The 14,616-nt window shown below is 45.3% G+C and overlaps 2 protein-coding genes across 4 annotated transcripts in view; both read left to right on the top strand.

Annotated features, from left to right (window-relative positions):
• Positions 1-4,181, top strand: part of LOC144981268 (armadillo-like helical domain-containing protein 3) — a 28,187-nt gene extending 24,006 nt beyond the window's left edge. For both annotated transcript variants that reach the window (XM_078943979.1, XM_078943980.1), the window contains exons 24-26: positions 803-881; positions 2,316-2,432; positions 3,094-4,181. In XM_078943979.1, the coding sequence (XP_078800105.1) occupies positions 803-881; positions 2,316-2,432; positions 3,094-3,186 (289 nt within the window). In that variant the 3' untranslated portion in view covers positions 3,187-4,181. The remainder of the gene's footprint in view (positions 1-802; positions 882-2,315; positions 2,433-3,093) is intronic.
• A 698-nt stretch (positions 4,182-4,879) lies between these two features.
• Positions 4,880-14,539, top strand: LOC101158830 (A-type potassium channel modulatory protein KCNIP2). Of its 2 annotated transcripts, none has more exons than XM_004066177.4 (9): positions 4,880-5,039; positions 12,395-12,493; positions 12,601-12,725; positions 12,821-12,890; positions 13,253-13,323; positions 13,444-13,551; positions 13,621-13,725; positions 14,042-14,104; positions 14,181-14,539. In XM_004066177.4, exons 1-9 carry the CDS (start codon positions 4,967-4,969, stop codon positions 14,226-14,228), a joined length of 762 nt encoding a protein of 253 aa, XP_004066225.2. In that variant the 5' UTR covers positions 4,880-4,966; the 3' UTR covers positions 14,229-14,539. The 2 variants fall into 2 exon arrangements, with proteins under 2 accessions (XP_004066225.2, XP_078800103.1); XM_078943977.1 differs by lacking the exon at positions 4,880-5,039 and adding an exon at positions 9,056-12,139.
• The last annotated feature ends 77 nt before the right edge of the window (positions 14,540-14,616 follow it).

The following is a 14,616-nucleotide window of genomic DNA, read 5'->3' as shown; positions in this document are numbered from 1 at the left end:
AATGATGACAGGAGGACGAAACCGGATCAGTCTGATCAAACGAGGACTTAAGTCTTTAAAAGAAAGTGAAATAAGAATCCCACGGCCGTGTTTGGTGAACGTGTTCCAAGAATCCAGCAGATTCACAGATAAAACCCGAAACAGGACAGAAATTAACCGGTCGAATGCAGAACACAGTCTGGAAGAATGGCAGCAGAACCGTGTGGGGGTCGTTTATCAGGATGTTCAAATCGCTTTTGAAACTCCGATCATTTTTTCATCGACCTTAACAGCCTTCCCAGTGGTCTTTTAATCAGGATTTTCCCCTTTTTAGGCAAAATTTTAAAAAAAACGTGTCATTTTCTAGGACACAGTTTCTGCAGAGCGGAAGGAGTTCATCAGAAATTCACAAGTTTAGAGAGATTCCACTAGAACAAGAGCTGACAGACAGGCGAGCAGTGAAAAGATGGAAATATGGGAAATGAGAGAAAATAAGAGTTAATGAAGGAGGACGTGAGGAAGGAGAACCAGAGGAAATGGGAAATGTTCTTCTTCCGGCTGCTTCTCTGCTGATGGAAGGCGATTGGTCCCGTTTGCTGCATCCCAAGATGCATTATATGGCAGCACTGAATATCTGCTGTTCCTCCTGCAAACACGTGTGTCACGGAGGCAGACGCTCTCCTCAGAGGGTTCCTGCTTTGCACAAACCACAGAATCAAACCGTTTTTATCTCGTGTTTGCAGGCGTTTCTCCTCAGAGCTGACCTCCTCTTGAATTATTTTACTAAAATGTTGTTAATGTCATTGTTTGTTGCTTCTTTAAGGGCCATCGTCAACCATTTTAATCCCAAGATCGAGTCGTACGCCGCAGTCAACCACATCTCACAGCTGTCAGAGGAGCAGGTAAACCCCTCGCCAACTCACGCTCTCCAGAAGCCAACAGCAGCTTTCTAACTGAAGCCGCGCTCCGTAATGAGGGCTGCCGTTTCAAAGGAAAACTCATGAATTTTTCAGCTAACAAAGAAAACTCCGGAGCTTGAGAAGAACATGCGTGTTCAGAAAAAAACTGCTGACTCATCCAAGCAGAGCTTGTGCTGTTTGACAGTCCTCTATGGTGATTGATCAAAGAAACCCAAAATCAGAGAACCCCTGATGGCCTCAGGAAAAGCATTTCCTGTCATGTGACCTGCTGTAAAAACAAAAATTCAGGTGAAGCAGATGGAAGAGAAGCAGCTCCCATCCGCAGACTGCTCCAGCCTTAAAGACATCCCAGCACGAAGAAATGATGAGAGGAGGATCCAGAAGAGGACGGGCTGGATTTGCTCCACGCGCTCAAAACGTCTGAGCTCCGCATCAGTGCGTTTGGATGAGGACAGTGCTGCGTGGTGGCGCCCCTTGATGACACGAGACGCCTGGACCTTGGGCTCAGCTGGGTGGGCGTTGGTTTTGTTTCTCAGTGGAACAGAGAGGTCTGCTTCTGATCTTCTGATGTTGAAGAGGACAGTGCTGCATGCTGGGTAGTGGAGGAGATGTTTTCTGTGAGGTTTAGCTGCTTTTCAACGATGAGCCTCAAACTTCTGTGGGACAATCAGCGAAGATCTCAGGCGTGAGCCGGCTGCTAAAAAGAATCAACTGGACGACTTTTATGTGTTTTGTTGTTGAAAGAAGAAAAGTCCTGAGCCTGGACATCTGCATCTGAAGCAGCTTCCTCTATACTCCAAATAAGTCTGTTTTTTCTTTTAAGAGTTGAGTGTTACTGTTGTTCTGCGGCTCATCAACATCCTCCTGAGAAGGAGATGGTTTTATTAAATAAAAGTTGAGGTTAAACGCGCGGAAACGTTAAGCCTTCGGACTAAAGGAAAGGTTTCACCTTAGATGTTGGTTGAGCTCAGCTGAAAAATTGAGGACATGGAGTCAGAAAGGAAGGCAGAAGAACACAGAGTCTTTGTGAGGTCAACGGACGGTATTATGATGAAGAAAGCAGGAACATGTGTGACTGCAGGCGTCTTCCTCAGCCGCTCCATCAGCAGGCTCCGCCTCCTCTCTGATGCAGCTGCTCTTCGTTCTCTTCCTCCCCATCTTTGACCCTTCATGCCTGACCTTAAGATTTTAAACATTTAACATAAATCCACTGGTAAAGCACATTTCATGGCATCACACACACAAAAGGATTGGAATTCAAATCTAGTAATGGCTTTTGCCACCAAAAAAACCCCCAAAAATCTGTCTTTGTGGAGTCCTGAGCCGTCATCTTCATCGTCCTCGTCTTTGGTGGTTCGGTTGGCTCTGAATAGATGCTGGTGCTCTGCGTCATGGTCCCGTCTTCGATCCCTGCAGGTTCTGGAGGTGGTCCGCTCAAACTACGACACGCTGACCCTCAAGCTGCAGGACGGTCTGGACCAGTTTGAGAGATACTCGGAGCAGCCCAAGGAGGCGGCCTTCTTCAAGGAGCTGGTGAGAAGCAGAACGCATACGAGGGGTTTCCGAGTCAGCGGCTCAGGAGGAGGAGTTCGGGGGTTTGAATCCTTCGAGAGAGAGAAAAATCCTATCGATGAAGCTGAATTTGAATTAAAATGTCTTTGGGTTTTCTGTGAGGTTTTAATGTCAGAATTCCTTCTGTCTGAAATTTTCCCTGTGATAAATTTGAATCAGTGTTACGGTAAAGTGTTTGTAACAGAAAAAGTTTTAGATGAATATTTGATACATTTCTTAAAGTTAAATGAGATCATGTTAAGTCAGAATTTAATCAAATGGTGGAGGGATCCAGCGCTTAGCGGTCTGCCTCTGCTACAAGCGTGTGCATGTCATGAGTGTGCATGTGTAAGGGGCGTGCACATAAGGTGAGTGTGCATGTCAGAGGCGTGCACGAGGGAGGGGCATGTCTCAGAGAGGCGTGCACGTGAGGTGGGTGTGCATGTCAGAGGTGTGCATGTGAGGTGGGTGTGCATGTCAGAGGTGTGCACGTTAGGTGGGTGTGCATGTCAGAGGCGTGCACGTTGGTGTGCATGTCAGTGGTGTGCACGTGAGGTGGGTGTGCATGTCAGAGGCGTGCATGTGAGGTGGGTGTGCACGTCAGAAGCGTGCACGTGTAAGGCTCACTCTTCTCTCTCTGCAGGTTCGTTCCATCAGTCTGAACGTGAGGAAGAACGTGTCTCTGAACACACTGAGTCAGGACGTCCTGCTGAAAGAGTTCTCCACCATCTCCTGAAGACCCCCCCACTCCCCATCATCCATGCTGCCCCACACTGACACCTTCTCGTGCACGTGGACATGCACACAAACTCTTTGGCCTGTTATTTGGCAGTTCTTCCATAAACTCCACAAAACTCTGAACTGTGGAAACAGGATGAACGTGGTCTCTCCTCTGGACGATCAGGTGGTGCAGCGGGCGGACGGGGAACCGACCTAAGGACACTTTAGCTTTAAAACAGTATTTGTTGGTCTGACAGTTACAGCAGAGGCGTTCCTGTGACTCCGCCCACAGGAGCGCGTGACCTTAACTCCTCTAATAACGTCAAGTGTTTGTGCTGCTGTGAGTGATGGAGGTAGAGTCTAGTGATCTGTTACTAACGTCTTCATGAACAATCCTAACAAACTCTGAATGTGCTGAAGATGATGAGTCCTCTTCATCGCCGTGGCGATTAGGAAAACCTCCACTGATGCATCTTAAACTGATGATTCTTGTTTGATCCGATTTCTGCAGCTTCTGGAAGTTCTGGGCTTTCTGTCTCCTCTGACTCCTGTGACTGTATTTATAATCCTTTTTTAAATAAAGTTTGTTTTCCAGCTGTAATCCTTCATCACAGAGAGACGCTCGGACGCCACAGCAGAGCGAGTCTGGTGGTGAAGCGTCCTCTCATCTGCATGAAGATCTTTCAGGGTCTGGATTTTAGCTGAAAAATAAAGAGGATAAAAAGGAGCACAGGATAACAGAACAAAGACTCAAAAGTGAGTTTCTGAATTCACTTCTAAGTTTAGTTATTCAATCATTTATTACAAATAGTTTTCCTTTCTTCCGTCTTTTTATTTGCATTTTTAGCCTTTATTTTAAATAACATTCCCTGATTCTTTCATCTTGAAAATAATGAACAAAAAATACTGAAATTATTGGACGGTTATTTGGGGTTTTAAACAGTTTTTCTCCTTTGAAGAATCAAAAATGGTTTGTTTTTGTTTTTACAATAAAAATTGTTTTTGAGGAAATCCTCGTGTTTTGTAAATCTTCTCAACTATAAACGTCTAAAACAGTTGAACTTTCAAATAAATCTTCAAACCAAACATAAACAGAACCAGAAACTAACCCAAGAACTCATGACCGGACCTTCTCCGGTCTGTGTGCAGAACCACAGTGGAAATCTGAACCTCCTTGGAGATCAGTGTCCCTCCATCGTCTCAGAAATGATCCAGAGTCTCTGCCGTGTTTGAGTCCGGAAGACTCCCAGGAGAACCACAAAGACGTCCATCATCCACACATGGAGGACACCATGTAGAACCTCTCCAGGACGCAAAATGGGCCCATCCAAGAGCGCAAGGCGTCCCCTGACCAGTTTTATTTATTTTAATTTAAAATCTGAGTTCGAGATCAACTTTGAGGTATATTTATGTGTTTGATCTGAGATAAGATGAAATTGGAGTTCTGTGGACCTCCAGCTCCTGGATCTCCTGAAAAAGCTTTTTTTCCCCTTATAAGTCTGACTGCTCTCTATAGCGAGCCGGGCCGGGCCGGGCTGGGCCGGGCTTACACATTCTATCAGTATCCGGGCCAGGGCAACATTCTGACCTCCTCCCAAACTCCCGCTTTTCTCCCCATCCACATCTGCATCAGGATTACCTGGACTTTGGCTCCACAGACCGCACGCCATGCGCGTGCGTCACCTGCGCGCGCTCTCCTCTCTAAAGCGGGACGCAACCAGAGGCTGACGCGCAGAGGAGCCGCCTCTCCGTGACGCGCAGAGGAGCGAGCCGGTTCCGCGCGCCCAGGAGCTACGATGAAGTCCAGCAGCCAGGACCAGAGTCTGTCGGAGTCCAGGGAGCTGGACCGGTCCTACGACCCGCTCACAGGTACGAGTCTGACGGGCTTTGACCGCTTTCTGCGCGCGCGGGCGCGCTCTGTCCGGACAGATGGATGGACCGTCCGTCCACTGAGTCTCCTGTGGCGCAGGCGCGTTCGACGTTGTCATGAAACTTGATCAATTTTCACTTCAACTTCATTGAAAGAAAACCGAGACGTGGGTGTGAAGAAGCGTCAGGATCCACGTAGTTTAGATCAAGCGGCTTGTTTATAGAAACTTGAGATGTTAGATAGAGTGGGAGTGGGTGGGTGGGGGTGGGTGGTGGGTGGGGGTTTCAGTTTGGAGGGGAATCCAACATGTTTCCATATTTGAGTTTGGACACAGAGGTCTGTGGGAGATGTCAACCTCCACACGCGTTGAAAAGCATGGTGGCAGGAGCATCATGGTCTTTAGTGTTGAAATGATGTAGGACAATGTTGTGTGTGTGTGCGGGGGGGGGGGGGGGGGGGGGAGTCTGTTGAAAATTTTTTGAACTCTAATGCTTCAAAATGTTCTGGATCAGCTTTAAACCTCAGACTTCCTCCCATCAGGAGCTCATTCCTGTTTTCCACCCTCCAGCCCCAGTTCTCCTCATTTTAATCTGTTGGGAGGTAAATTCTGAATACAGTAACTTCCACTCTGAAGTGTTATTTTTCATTGGTACGAGACTTGATAAAGATTAGACCTCTTCATGATCTCTTTTTCTTCTTGGTTAGCTGTAGATACAGTTGTTTTCTGAGCAGATCAGGGGATGTTTGATTTTCTCTTGGTGGGTTTGCTCTGCCGCTCTTGCAAAGGCTTCCAGAAATAGTTTTTTTCTTCTTAAAATAGCTCATGGCAGGTGCTAAAAATAACCAGTTTCTCACGTCACGTTTTCTGGTCAAGCTCCGAGTTTCTGTGAAGGATGGCGTTCGGCGACGGTCTCCATGCAACAGCTGGGTAAAACCGAACGGCGTGTCCCAAGCTGGGGGAGGCTGCTGTTGGGATTCTGCGCTTTTCAAAGACCAAACACCAGAGCTCACAGAAACCTCAGGAAAAATCAGCTCATCTTCACCACCTTCAAGCCTGAAGAAGACGTGGAAGAAATCACAAAGCTTCTCAGATCTTCCATCTGAGTGTTTTTATCCTCGGATGACTGAATCCAGTTTCTGTCACCTTTTTTTTTTCCTCCTGAGTAAATTCTTTCAATGCAGTCAGGTTTGAATCAACGGTATAATTGTTATGAGGATTGTTCTGCAGGCTCTTCCTGGATTTCTGTTCCTCGTTCTTCCACATGCTCTGCCTTAGTTGAACTCTGCAATAACCTGCTGCTTCACAGGTGAGCAGTGACCTCCAGTAAATCTGCTTTTCATAGATTTACTCCAGTGGCGGATCATAATGCCTGCACTCACAGATTCAGTCATTGGGCTCGCTTTGTGTCTGCAGATGAGTTCTGTCTGGAGTCGAAAAGAAGCTGAAGCTTCAATCCAATCCTCCAATCATTTTACATCTGCGCTGAAGAAAAGATTCGGCTGATTTCCTGAAAATTGATTAAACAAAGACGTTGACTGAAAAGATCAAAACAGGATGAAGGAGGCTGGAATGTGATTGTGTCCATGCCTTTTCCATAATCGGAGTCACGTCCTTCTCAGGGATTACAGTAAACATAGAGGCTGTTTCCATAGCAACATCTGCAGAATGACCCTGCTTAAGCCGTCATGACCTCTTCACTGAACACCAATTCAAGCAGACTGAGCATGGGAGGGGCTTCGCTCTTCCCAAACACTCCTCGGATTTTGTTGGATGGTTGGGAAACGCTCTCGTCAGGATCGCCTCTTTGTTTTTAAAAACTCAAAACGTCTCAAAAGAAGCAGCAAAGGAACATTTGGTCCAGATTATCATAAAGCTTCACTTTTAAATGAGGGTTTTCTTAAATTCTTTCAAAGAAATCAGTGAAATCCTCCAAATTTGATAGAACCCAGATGATTCAGAAGCTTTACAGAAGTAATTAAAAAAAAGCCATACAAAAACAGTCCCACAGAGAAAAGCTGCACAAACATTGGAGAATTTAAAGTATAGACTTCTGCTGAAGAACTTTGAATTCTGCTTTTAATGGTTGCAAAATCCAAACGGAGCAAATGAAGACACTGCATTTGTAGCTTTAGGTCTCATCGGCTGTGTTGGCTGGACTCACAAACTAAAGTAGAACAGTTATTTACACAGTTCTTTGCAGCGTTCAAGAGAAACATTCAGAAAATCTCAGGAACAGCTGATAATCTGCACAAACCTGGCAACAAAAAATCTTCCACAACCTCTGAAAGAAGCAGCTTTTTTGCAGGACGACCACTGAACGTCTGATCTACTTTTGGTCAAACCTCTTCAGGTGTGTCTTCAGTCTGTTCCTGCTCTGCAGCTTCCTCCTGGGGGGTCTGAGGGTCTGCAGAGCCAGATCCGCTGGGGTTCAGCCAGGATTTGAGGAAATGTGCAGGAACACGAGGAGCTCATCACCTGCATTTGCTTGTTACGCAACAGAGAAAGCAGTCGAACAATCCCGAAAGAGTCAGAATTATTCCTACAGGGTTCATTTTTTAAAAATAGATTTTTTTTGGAGCTCAAACTCTCCTCTTTTTTCCTCCTTCCTTCTCTGGTTTCCCTCTGTGTCCTCTCAGGATAGTAGAGTTTAAATGTGTTAATAACGACGAGGGGGTGTTATTGATCGCTCTCAGAAAGCTCTTTAAATGGATGATCAAAGTCACCCTGAGAGCCTTCAGTAGTGAGAAATCCCAGCTCTGAAATGGGACTGTGGTAAAACCTCAGAGTCCATCAGAGATACACACGCACGCACGCACGCACGCACACACACACGCACACACGCACACACACACACACACACACACACACACACACACACAGTACATCAGCTGCAGGCTGTGGTGGTTTCACTCTGTGAAGTGAGAGCTCTGGAAACTGGGGTTAGATCAGTTAAACAAAAGCTTCACATTTTATTCTGCATAAAACTATTAGTCAAAATCATCAAAAAGCTTTAGGTCTGTCGCACGACATGCACCGTGGAGATTCATGAAGGTTCATGAACATCCACATAAAATTCATAAAGATATAAGTGTCACAGGAACAGGCAGACGGCTGGTTCCAGGTGCAGCAGGTTTCTTATCTGAGCTGAAAGTCCACCACACTACATCAGGGTCAGGCAGGCAGGAGTCAATAACGAGCATGAGAGCGTCAGAGAAGTAAATGGGGTAGTAAGGATCCAGGCAAGATTTGGGTGTGCAGCATCCAGGAAGTGTGCGCTGGGGTTGCTGGGAGATGTAGTGCGTCTAGAACTCTGGGGACGGCTCCCGCCGGTGACCAGAAGGGGAGACAGAGCTCTGACCTCTGACACTTTCCTAAAGACCCACTCCACTGAGAATCGTGTTTTTGGTGTTTTTAACTTGTTATTGTAGCATCTTTCTCATGATGGGTGATTAAGATAACATTTATAGTTCTGAGTATTTCTCTATTCAAATAATTTTGAGTCAAAAGCAGATGAAAAAATTATGTTGGGAAAACTTGTACTTGTTTCGTACAAACTACAATGGGGGGGCCATAAGCTCCTTGTTTCGTTCCATGATGACGCCTCCAATTGCAGACAAATAGATCTGCAATTGGAGGCTTTGTTTTCCTCGTCTGGATTAATTCTGTAAGGCTGGATAGCTCCAGTATCGATCGCAGCTTTTGCTGCACCGCTACTGTTAGGTTGGGGAAGTCAGGGGCTGTAAGACAGCCGTAGACCATGTAAACAAAGGGATTATGGGAAATTGATACCTGGCAGCAGTCCCGCCTACAACTGAGAGGTGAATTTCTGATCAAGTCCTGCCGCTCTGCAGAAATGTTGTCTTTGAAAACGACACCGTATTTGTATGATATATATATAATTTATAATTTACTCTAAAAAATGACACAATCATAATTAAAAGACTACTGGAAGCACTTTGAAAATAGACCAAAAGATGACTGCAGTGGGTCTTTAAACAACCAAAAGGATTCCCAAAGATTCAAAAAGATCTCTAAATATCAACAAGATCCACAAATGTTCACAGATATTCATAGTGAGCCAGAAAACAATGATCAACAAAGTTTATTAAAAAGCCATAATCCAGAAAGATCCATAAAATAATTTTGTTAGAAACAAAAAAATTCCCCAAAGATCCATAATTAATTATAAAGATTCTTACAGATTCATGAAGGTCAAATAAAAAAACATCTATAAAGATCCATTAATGTCCAGAAATAATCATTAAAAAAAAAGAAAATCAAAAAGATACATAAAAATCAACAAAAACTTCCCCAAACATCCACCGAGATTCACAAAGAGCCATACTGATCGGTAAAGATCTACAAAGACTCATAATGATTCAAAAAGGTCCATAAAGATTAATAAAGATCCATCAATAGCCATAAATAAAGTAAATAAGTTAAGTAAAGTAAATTCACAAAGATCCAAAATGTTTTAAAATGATCAGACCCAAAATGTTCCCGATGATCCAAAAAAATCAATGAATATCCATGAGGAGATAAAGAAAAAAATCCACAAAGAGCCATAAGGATTCATTTAGAGCCACAGAAATGTATAACTCTTGTGCTATCCTAGGCACTCCATGTTGCCGCTTTCTGCAGGAATGTCCGAGCGGCATTGTGGATGAGGAGACCTTTAAAATAATCTACTCCCAGTTCTTCCCTCAGGGGGGTCAGTCTCTCTCTTTCTGTGATCCAAAAGCAGGAAAGTTCTTGTTCCAAAGCTGGCATACCTGAACTCACCACCAGAGGGCGCAGCTCCCATCTTCTGATGAACTCAAGTTTGCTCAGGATTTCTTTTTGTTGGTTTATTCTCCTTAACCCTTGTGCTATCCTAGGCACTTTAACATTGGGAGTTGGGTCATCTAGACCCACTAGACAGTGCTCTGAACCTTTTTTCTTCAATGATTTGTGATCTTCACTGGTGTCCATGGATTACATGAAATCTTTCCACCTTTATCCACCTTTGTCATGGTAGGGAGAACACGTCAATGTAAGGGGGGGGGGTCATCTAAGATAGCACAAGGGTTAAAGATCCTTGATGATCCTTGAAGGTCTTCAAATGCTTTCTGGATGTTATGATGCTACACTTGTAGAGGCGCCTCTGCCTCCTTCACGGATCTGGTATAAACTATGGGATCCAGAAATCACGACGGGTTCTCAAAGTATAAATGTGACGACTCTAGAAGAGTCTGAACTTTTTCACATTTGGATTTGTAGAAAAACTGGGAACTACTCAAAGCTGAATAGTAATTGACTGAAATACTGAAGAGCCGTGTTGGTTCAAAGCTGCTGCTGCTGAAAGAGATAAAACAACAAAATCAAACAATGTTACGGCAGAAAGACTTAAAGATCAGAGAAAGATGGTCTGCTCTTCAGCCCCGTTGTCTTCGTCAGCGTCTGGCAGCACGGCTGCCGTTTGTGAGGTCTGTCCGAGACCTGTCTCTGCGGTCGGTGTGTGTCCGACACACACATGCAGCCACCGCCGCACACAGGTGATGGGTCAGATCAGACGCAGTGGAAGCCACCATCCTTCACTGAGCTGAAGAAGAAGAGGGCGGGATCGTTGGATGTTCTGTGGGATGAACATGGAACAATGAATAAATGAGGAGGGAGATGCTGTAAAACCATGTTTCACTCTGGAGTCACATCACAGTAAGGCAGAGTGACGTCACAGCGAGCAGAGCATGAAGGAAGCCAAAAGACGTGATGGAGTTCTCTTCTTGTCTTCAAGCTGATGATCTTCTATGAATGAGACGTTTCCCTCTTGTCCTGAATCGTTCTCATGAAGGTTTCCCTCTTCTTCTGGAAGAACCTCATTTCATGTTCCTGCAGCTTCGTTTTCTCTGACGGCCATGAACGTTTGGGTTTCTTTTGGCCCCCTGTCATCTGGCTGTGACTCAGCGGCCCCCTCTACTGGTATCGGATCGACCCACACATGAAAATCATTCTGTTTTTTAAAAAAAATTCATTTTATTTTTTCAAAATAAAAGACTCAGACCAAGAAAGCGGTGCAGCCCAGCACGACACTTACTTTGAATAATGTGGTGAGTCTGTTGTCAAGGGAACCTTCTGGCAGCTGGAGTGTGAGTTCTCCTCCAACACGCTGCTCTGCCACAGACTGACAGTCATGAGTGGGAATCAGTCCTGTGATCAGTCCGTCCACCAGCTTCAAGAACATCTTTCCAGAAACACAGAAGCTTCAAAGCCTGTGTGCTCTTTGCCTGTTTGAACTCCAGCCAATGTTGAAGGATCCTGATGTTCAACAGATGAGCAGACTCAGCTCTTCCTTTTGAAAATGCTTATTGTTTCCAGACAAATGTAATACAGTTATTCGAAGGGTTAAATATGGGGTGAGATTCCTGACCTGACAGCTGAAAATGGGGAGTTCCTCACAGGAAAACATCTTGGAGGTGAAGACCTCAGGCAGGAAGTTGGACCCGCCAGAAATCCGTAATCTGCTTGGCAACAGAATCCTTTCTGTTTTTAGATTAAGGCCATTTCCGGCAGCACTGAATTCACCTGTTTCAGCTCCACACCTCTGCCTTGTTGAAGCTTTTCCAGAGTGTAAAGGTGGATGTTGTTCAGCTTGGTGGAGGTGGTGGAGTTCTCTTTCTCTGTGATCTGCAGGAGTTTTTCTTTGAATTAAAAGACTACTAAACTGTATTCAGCGAATCCAGCATTTCTGTGGTTCCTGTAGCCTTTGAGCTTCTGTTTAAAATCGTTTTGTCCTTTTTAATCAGACAGTTAACTTGGCAGCTTCTTCGGAGAACGTCGGGTTCTGGCTGCCGTCATCTTCATGAGCTAATTTACCATTTATCAAATCACGTCCCAGTAATGATCTCAGACTTTTGAAAATGTCTTTTAAGTTTTAAAACATGTTCTTTAGCGCTAAAACCAATGGCAGCATCTTCAGTTCCGACTGCTTTTTGTGTGAAGCTCTGGTTTTCCTGCTCAACATCTGCTGGAGGTCCCACTGCTGTATGTCGTCTACGCAGGGCGGCGGTGCTCCCAAACTCGCCGAGTTCTGGATCGTCACTCTTCAAAGACGCACCGGAGGTGTGTGCTTCTGAAGTTCAGCCAGAGCAGCAGGTGGTTGATGGGCTGAGATGAAGACTGTAGACCACATTTGCTCAGGAGTTGATGTTTTTGTTTTGAAAGAACAGCTCTGTTGTTTTTTGGGGTGGGTGTGCAGACATGAAGCAAAGATGTAGATAGAATTTCTGAGCTGCTCGCCTTTAAGCAAACAGACAGAACAAACTTCATCAAAGCCTCAGAGCTCCATCTGACCCTGAACTCTGCTGTTGTTTCCAGGTAACCCTCCATCCAAACCCCAGAAGAAGAGCTTTAAGCAGCGATTCCTCAAACTGCTTCCCTGCTGTCCCTCCGACTCCAGTACTTCAGTAAACCAAAGCAAGTTTGAGAAAAAACAGACAGTGGAATTCTTCTGTCCAGTTTTCAGTATTGTCCTTTCTGGGAAAGAGGTTCGCCTGACGCTTGAACGTTTTTGTCTGTTGCAGGAAGCATCAGCGACGAGGCGGAGCTGTCCGCCGTGTGCTTCAGGCCACAGGGCCTCGATCTCCTCGTTCAGCAGACCAGGTTCAGCAAGAAGGAGCTGCAGGTTCTCTACAGAGGATTCAAAAACGTCAGTCTCCCTCCTGCAGCTCAGCGGCTGATGGAATGACCTTATGCACCATGAAAAACCCCACACTAAGTTTTCTATGTTGCCGCTTTCTGCAGGAATGTCCGAGCGGCATTGTGGATGAGGACACCTTTAAACGAATCTACTCCCAGTTTTTCCCTCAGGGGGGTCAGTCTCTCTCTTTCTGTGATCCAAAAGCAGGAAAGTTCTTGTTCTAAAGCTGGCATACCTGAACTCACCACCAGAGGGCGCAGCTCCCATCTTCTGATGAACTCAAGTTTGCTCAGGATTTCTTTTTGTTGATTTATTCTCCTTAAAGAAGAAATAAGTTGTGTTCATGATAGACTGATGTATCTTTGGAGTCAAAGTGAGGCATAAAGTTTCTAAATGTAAATGTTGTTTTCATCTTTGAGGATGAGAAAAGGTCAAAGAAAAGCACCAAAGGCCCAAACATATGAGTTTGTGCAGAAGTATTTGTGATGCACGCTGAAAATGAGAGCGGCTCATAACTACGTTTCTATCGTTTTCAGATTCCAGCATGTACGCTCACTTCCTGTTTGAAGCTTTCGACACACACAACAACGGATCGGTCAGCTTTGAGGTGGGACTCAGACTTGTTCAGCTCCTCTTCCTCTGATGAATGTTTCTGAAATGCTCAAAGGAACTCCGACCTGGAGGAAGAGGCCTTGCTGTGATGAAGCTCGCTCTGTTACTTTTGCAGGACTTTGCTGTGAGTCTGTCCATCCTCCTGAGAGGCTCCATCACTGACAAACTCCATTGGGCCTTTAACCTGTATGACCTCAACAAGGACGGCTGCATCACCAAAGAGGTAACCCCCCCCCCCATCGATTGGAACTGCCACTTTGGATTCCTCTCATCGTTTGCTTCTGTCTTCCAGGAGATGACAGACATAATGTTCTCCATTTACGACATGATGGGGAGGTGCACGTACCCCAGCATGAAGGTCAACGCTCCCAAGGAGCACGTGGACAGCTTCTTCCAGGTGATCAGCTTCTCCTCCTGTGCAGCCCGTGTTCCCTGATGTCTACTCTGAACGACCGTTTGTCTTGTTGTTAAAGTGCAAACATGTTTCATATCAAACCCATCATGATAGATGTTTATGTCTAGAATTCTGATTTCTCTTGAGGAAAACCAGGTTAACCCAGGAAGTAACACACCCGGTTTATTCTTAGTGCCCTTATTGTTAAAATCCACACAGGAAGTAGAATTTTTTTAAACTAAATTTACAGAAAAAGCAACAGGAAATTCTTTGCTTTTTTGAGACCTTATGTCGTTCCGTGTGGCTTCTCTTCCTCCAGAAAATGGACAGCAACAGCGATGGCGTGGTGACCATCGAGGAGTTCTTGGACACGTGTCAAAAGGTCCGGTCAAGAACATCATCGGAACTTCCTCACAGCTGCTGAGATAACAGGTTTGGTTGCTTTGCTCCCCATCCAGGATGAGAACATCATGCGCTCCATGCACATGTTTGACGATGTTATCTGAGCTCCGTCGGAGGACCACGCCCTTCCACCTGCAGCAGACCGGAACGTCTCGGAGGTGCAGGGACTCCCACGGCAACGACACCAGACGTCGACCCCGCTTCTCCAAAACCCCGTTTCTGCAAAGACTGAGCTGCTGGCGTGAAACGTGAAGGTTTTCCATCTGCTGATGCATGAAGATTCTAGGATCTGCTTTTGTGTTTGCATGACTGATACAGGCGAGATGGTGCTGAAGACTCACTCACACCGGTTCCTACAGTTCTCCTCACGTCCTAAAGTTCACTTTTACTAGAATAAAATGTGCTGCTCAGTGAATGCCGGCTGATCTCTGAGCTGTTTTTGATCAACAAGATCCAGAATTTCTTAGACAGAAGTGTGAACTCAAACTGAAC

This window comes from Oryzias latipes, assembly GCF_053564925.1.
Source record: "Oryzias latipes strain Hd-rR chromosome 1 unlocalized genomic scaffold, Olatipes_Hd-rR_3.1 chr1_Y_2".
Taxonomy (NCBI): domain Eukaryota; kingdom Metazoa; phylum Chordata; class Actinopteri; order Beloniformes; family Adrianichthyidae; genus Oryzias; species Oryzias latipes.
This window is presented reverse-complemented; position numbering and strand designations above follow the sequence as displayed.

Bases quoted from the DNA above. Each gene is read 5' to 3' on its own strand.
- LOC101158830 (XM_078943977.1), top strand. From the start codon at position 11,959: ATGTTCTTTAGCGCTAAAACCAATGGCAGCATCTTCAGTTCCGACTGC. The intron at 12,494-12,600 runs GCAAGTTTGAGA...TGTCTGTTGCAG, and splicing joins CAGTACTTCAGTAAACCAAA to GAAGCATCAGCGACGAGGCG. The intron at 12,891-13,252 runs GTCAGTCTCTCT...TATCGTTTTCAG, and splicing joins CCAGTTTTTCCCTCAGGGGG to ATTCCAGCATGTACGCTCAC.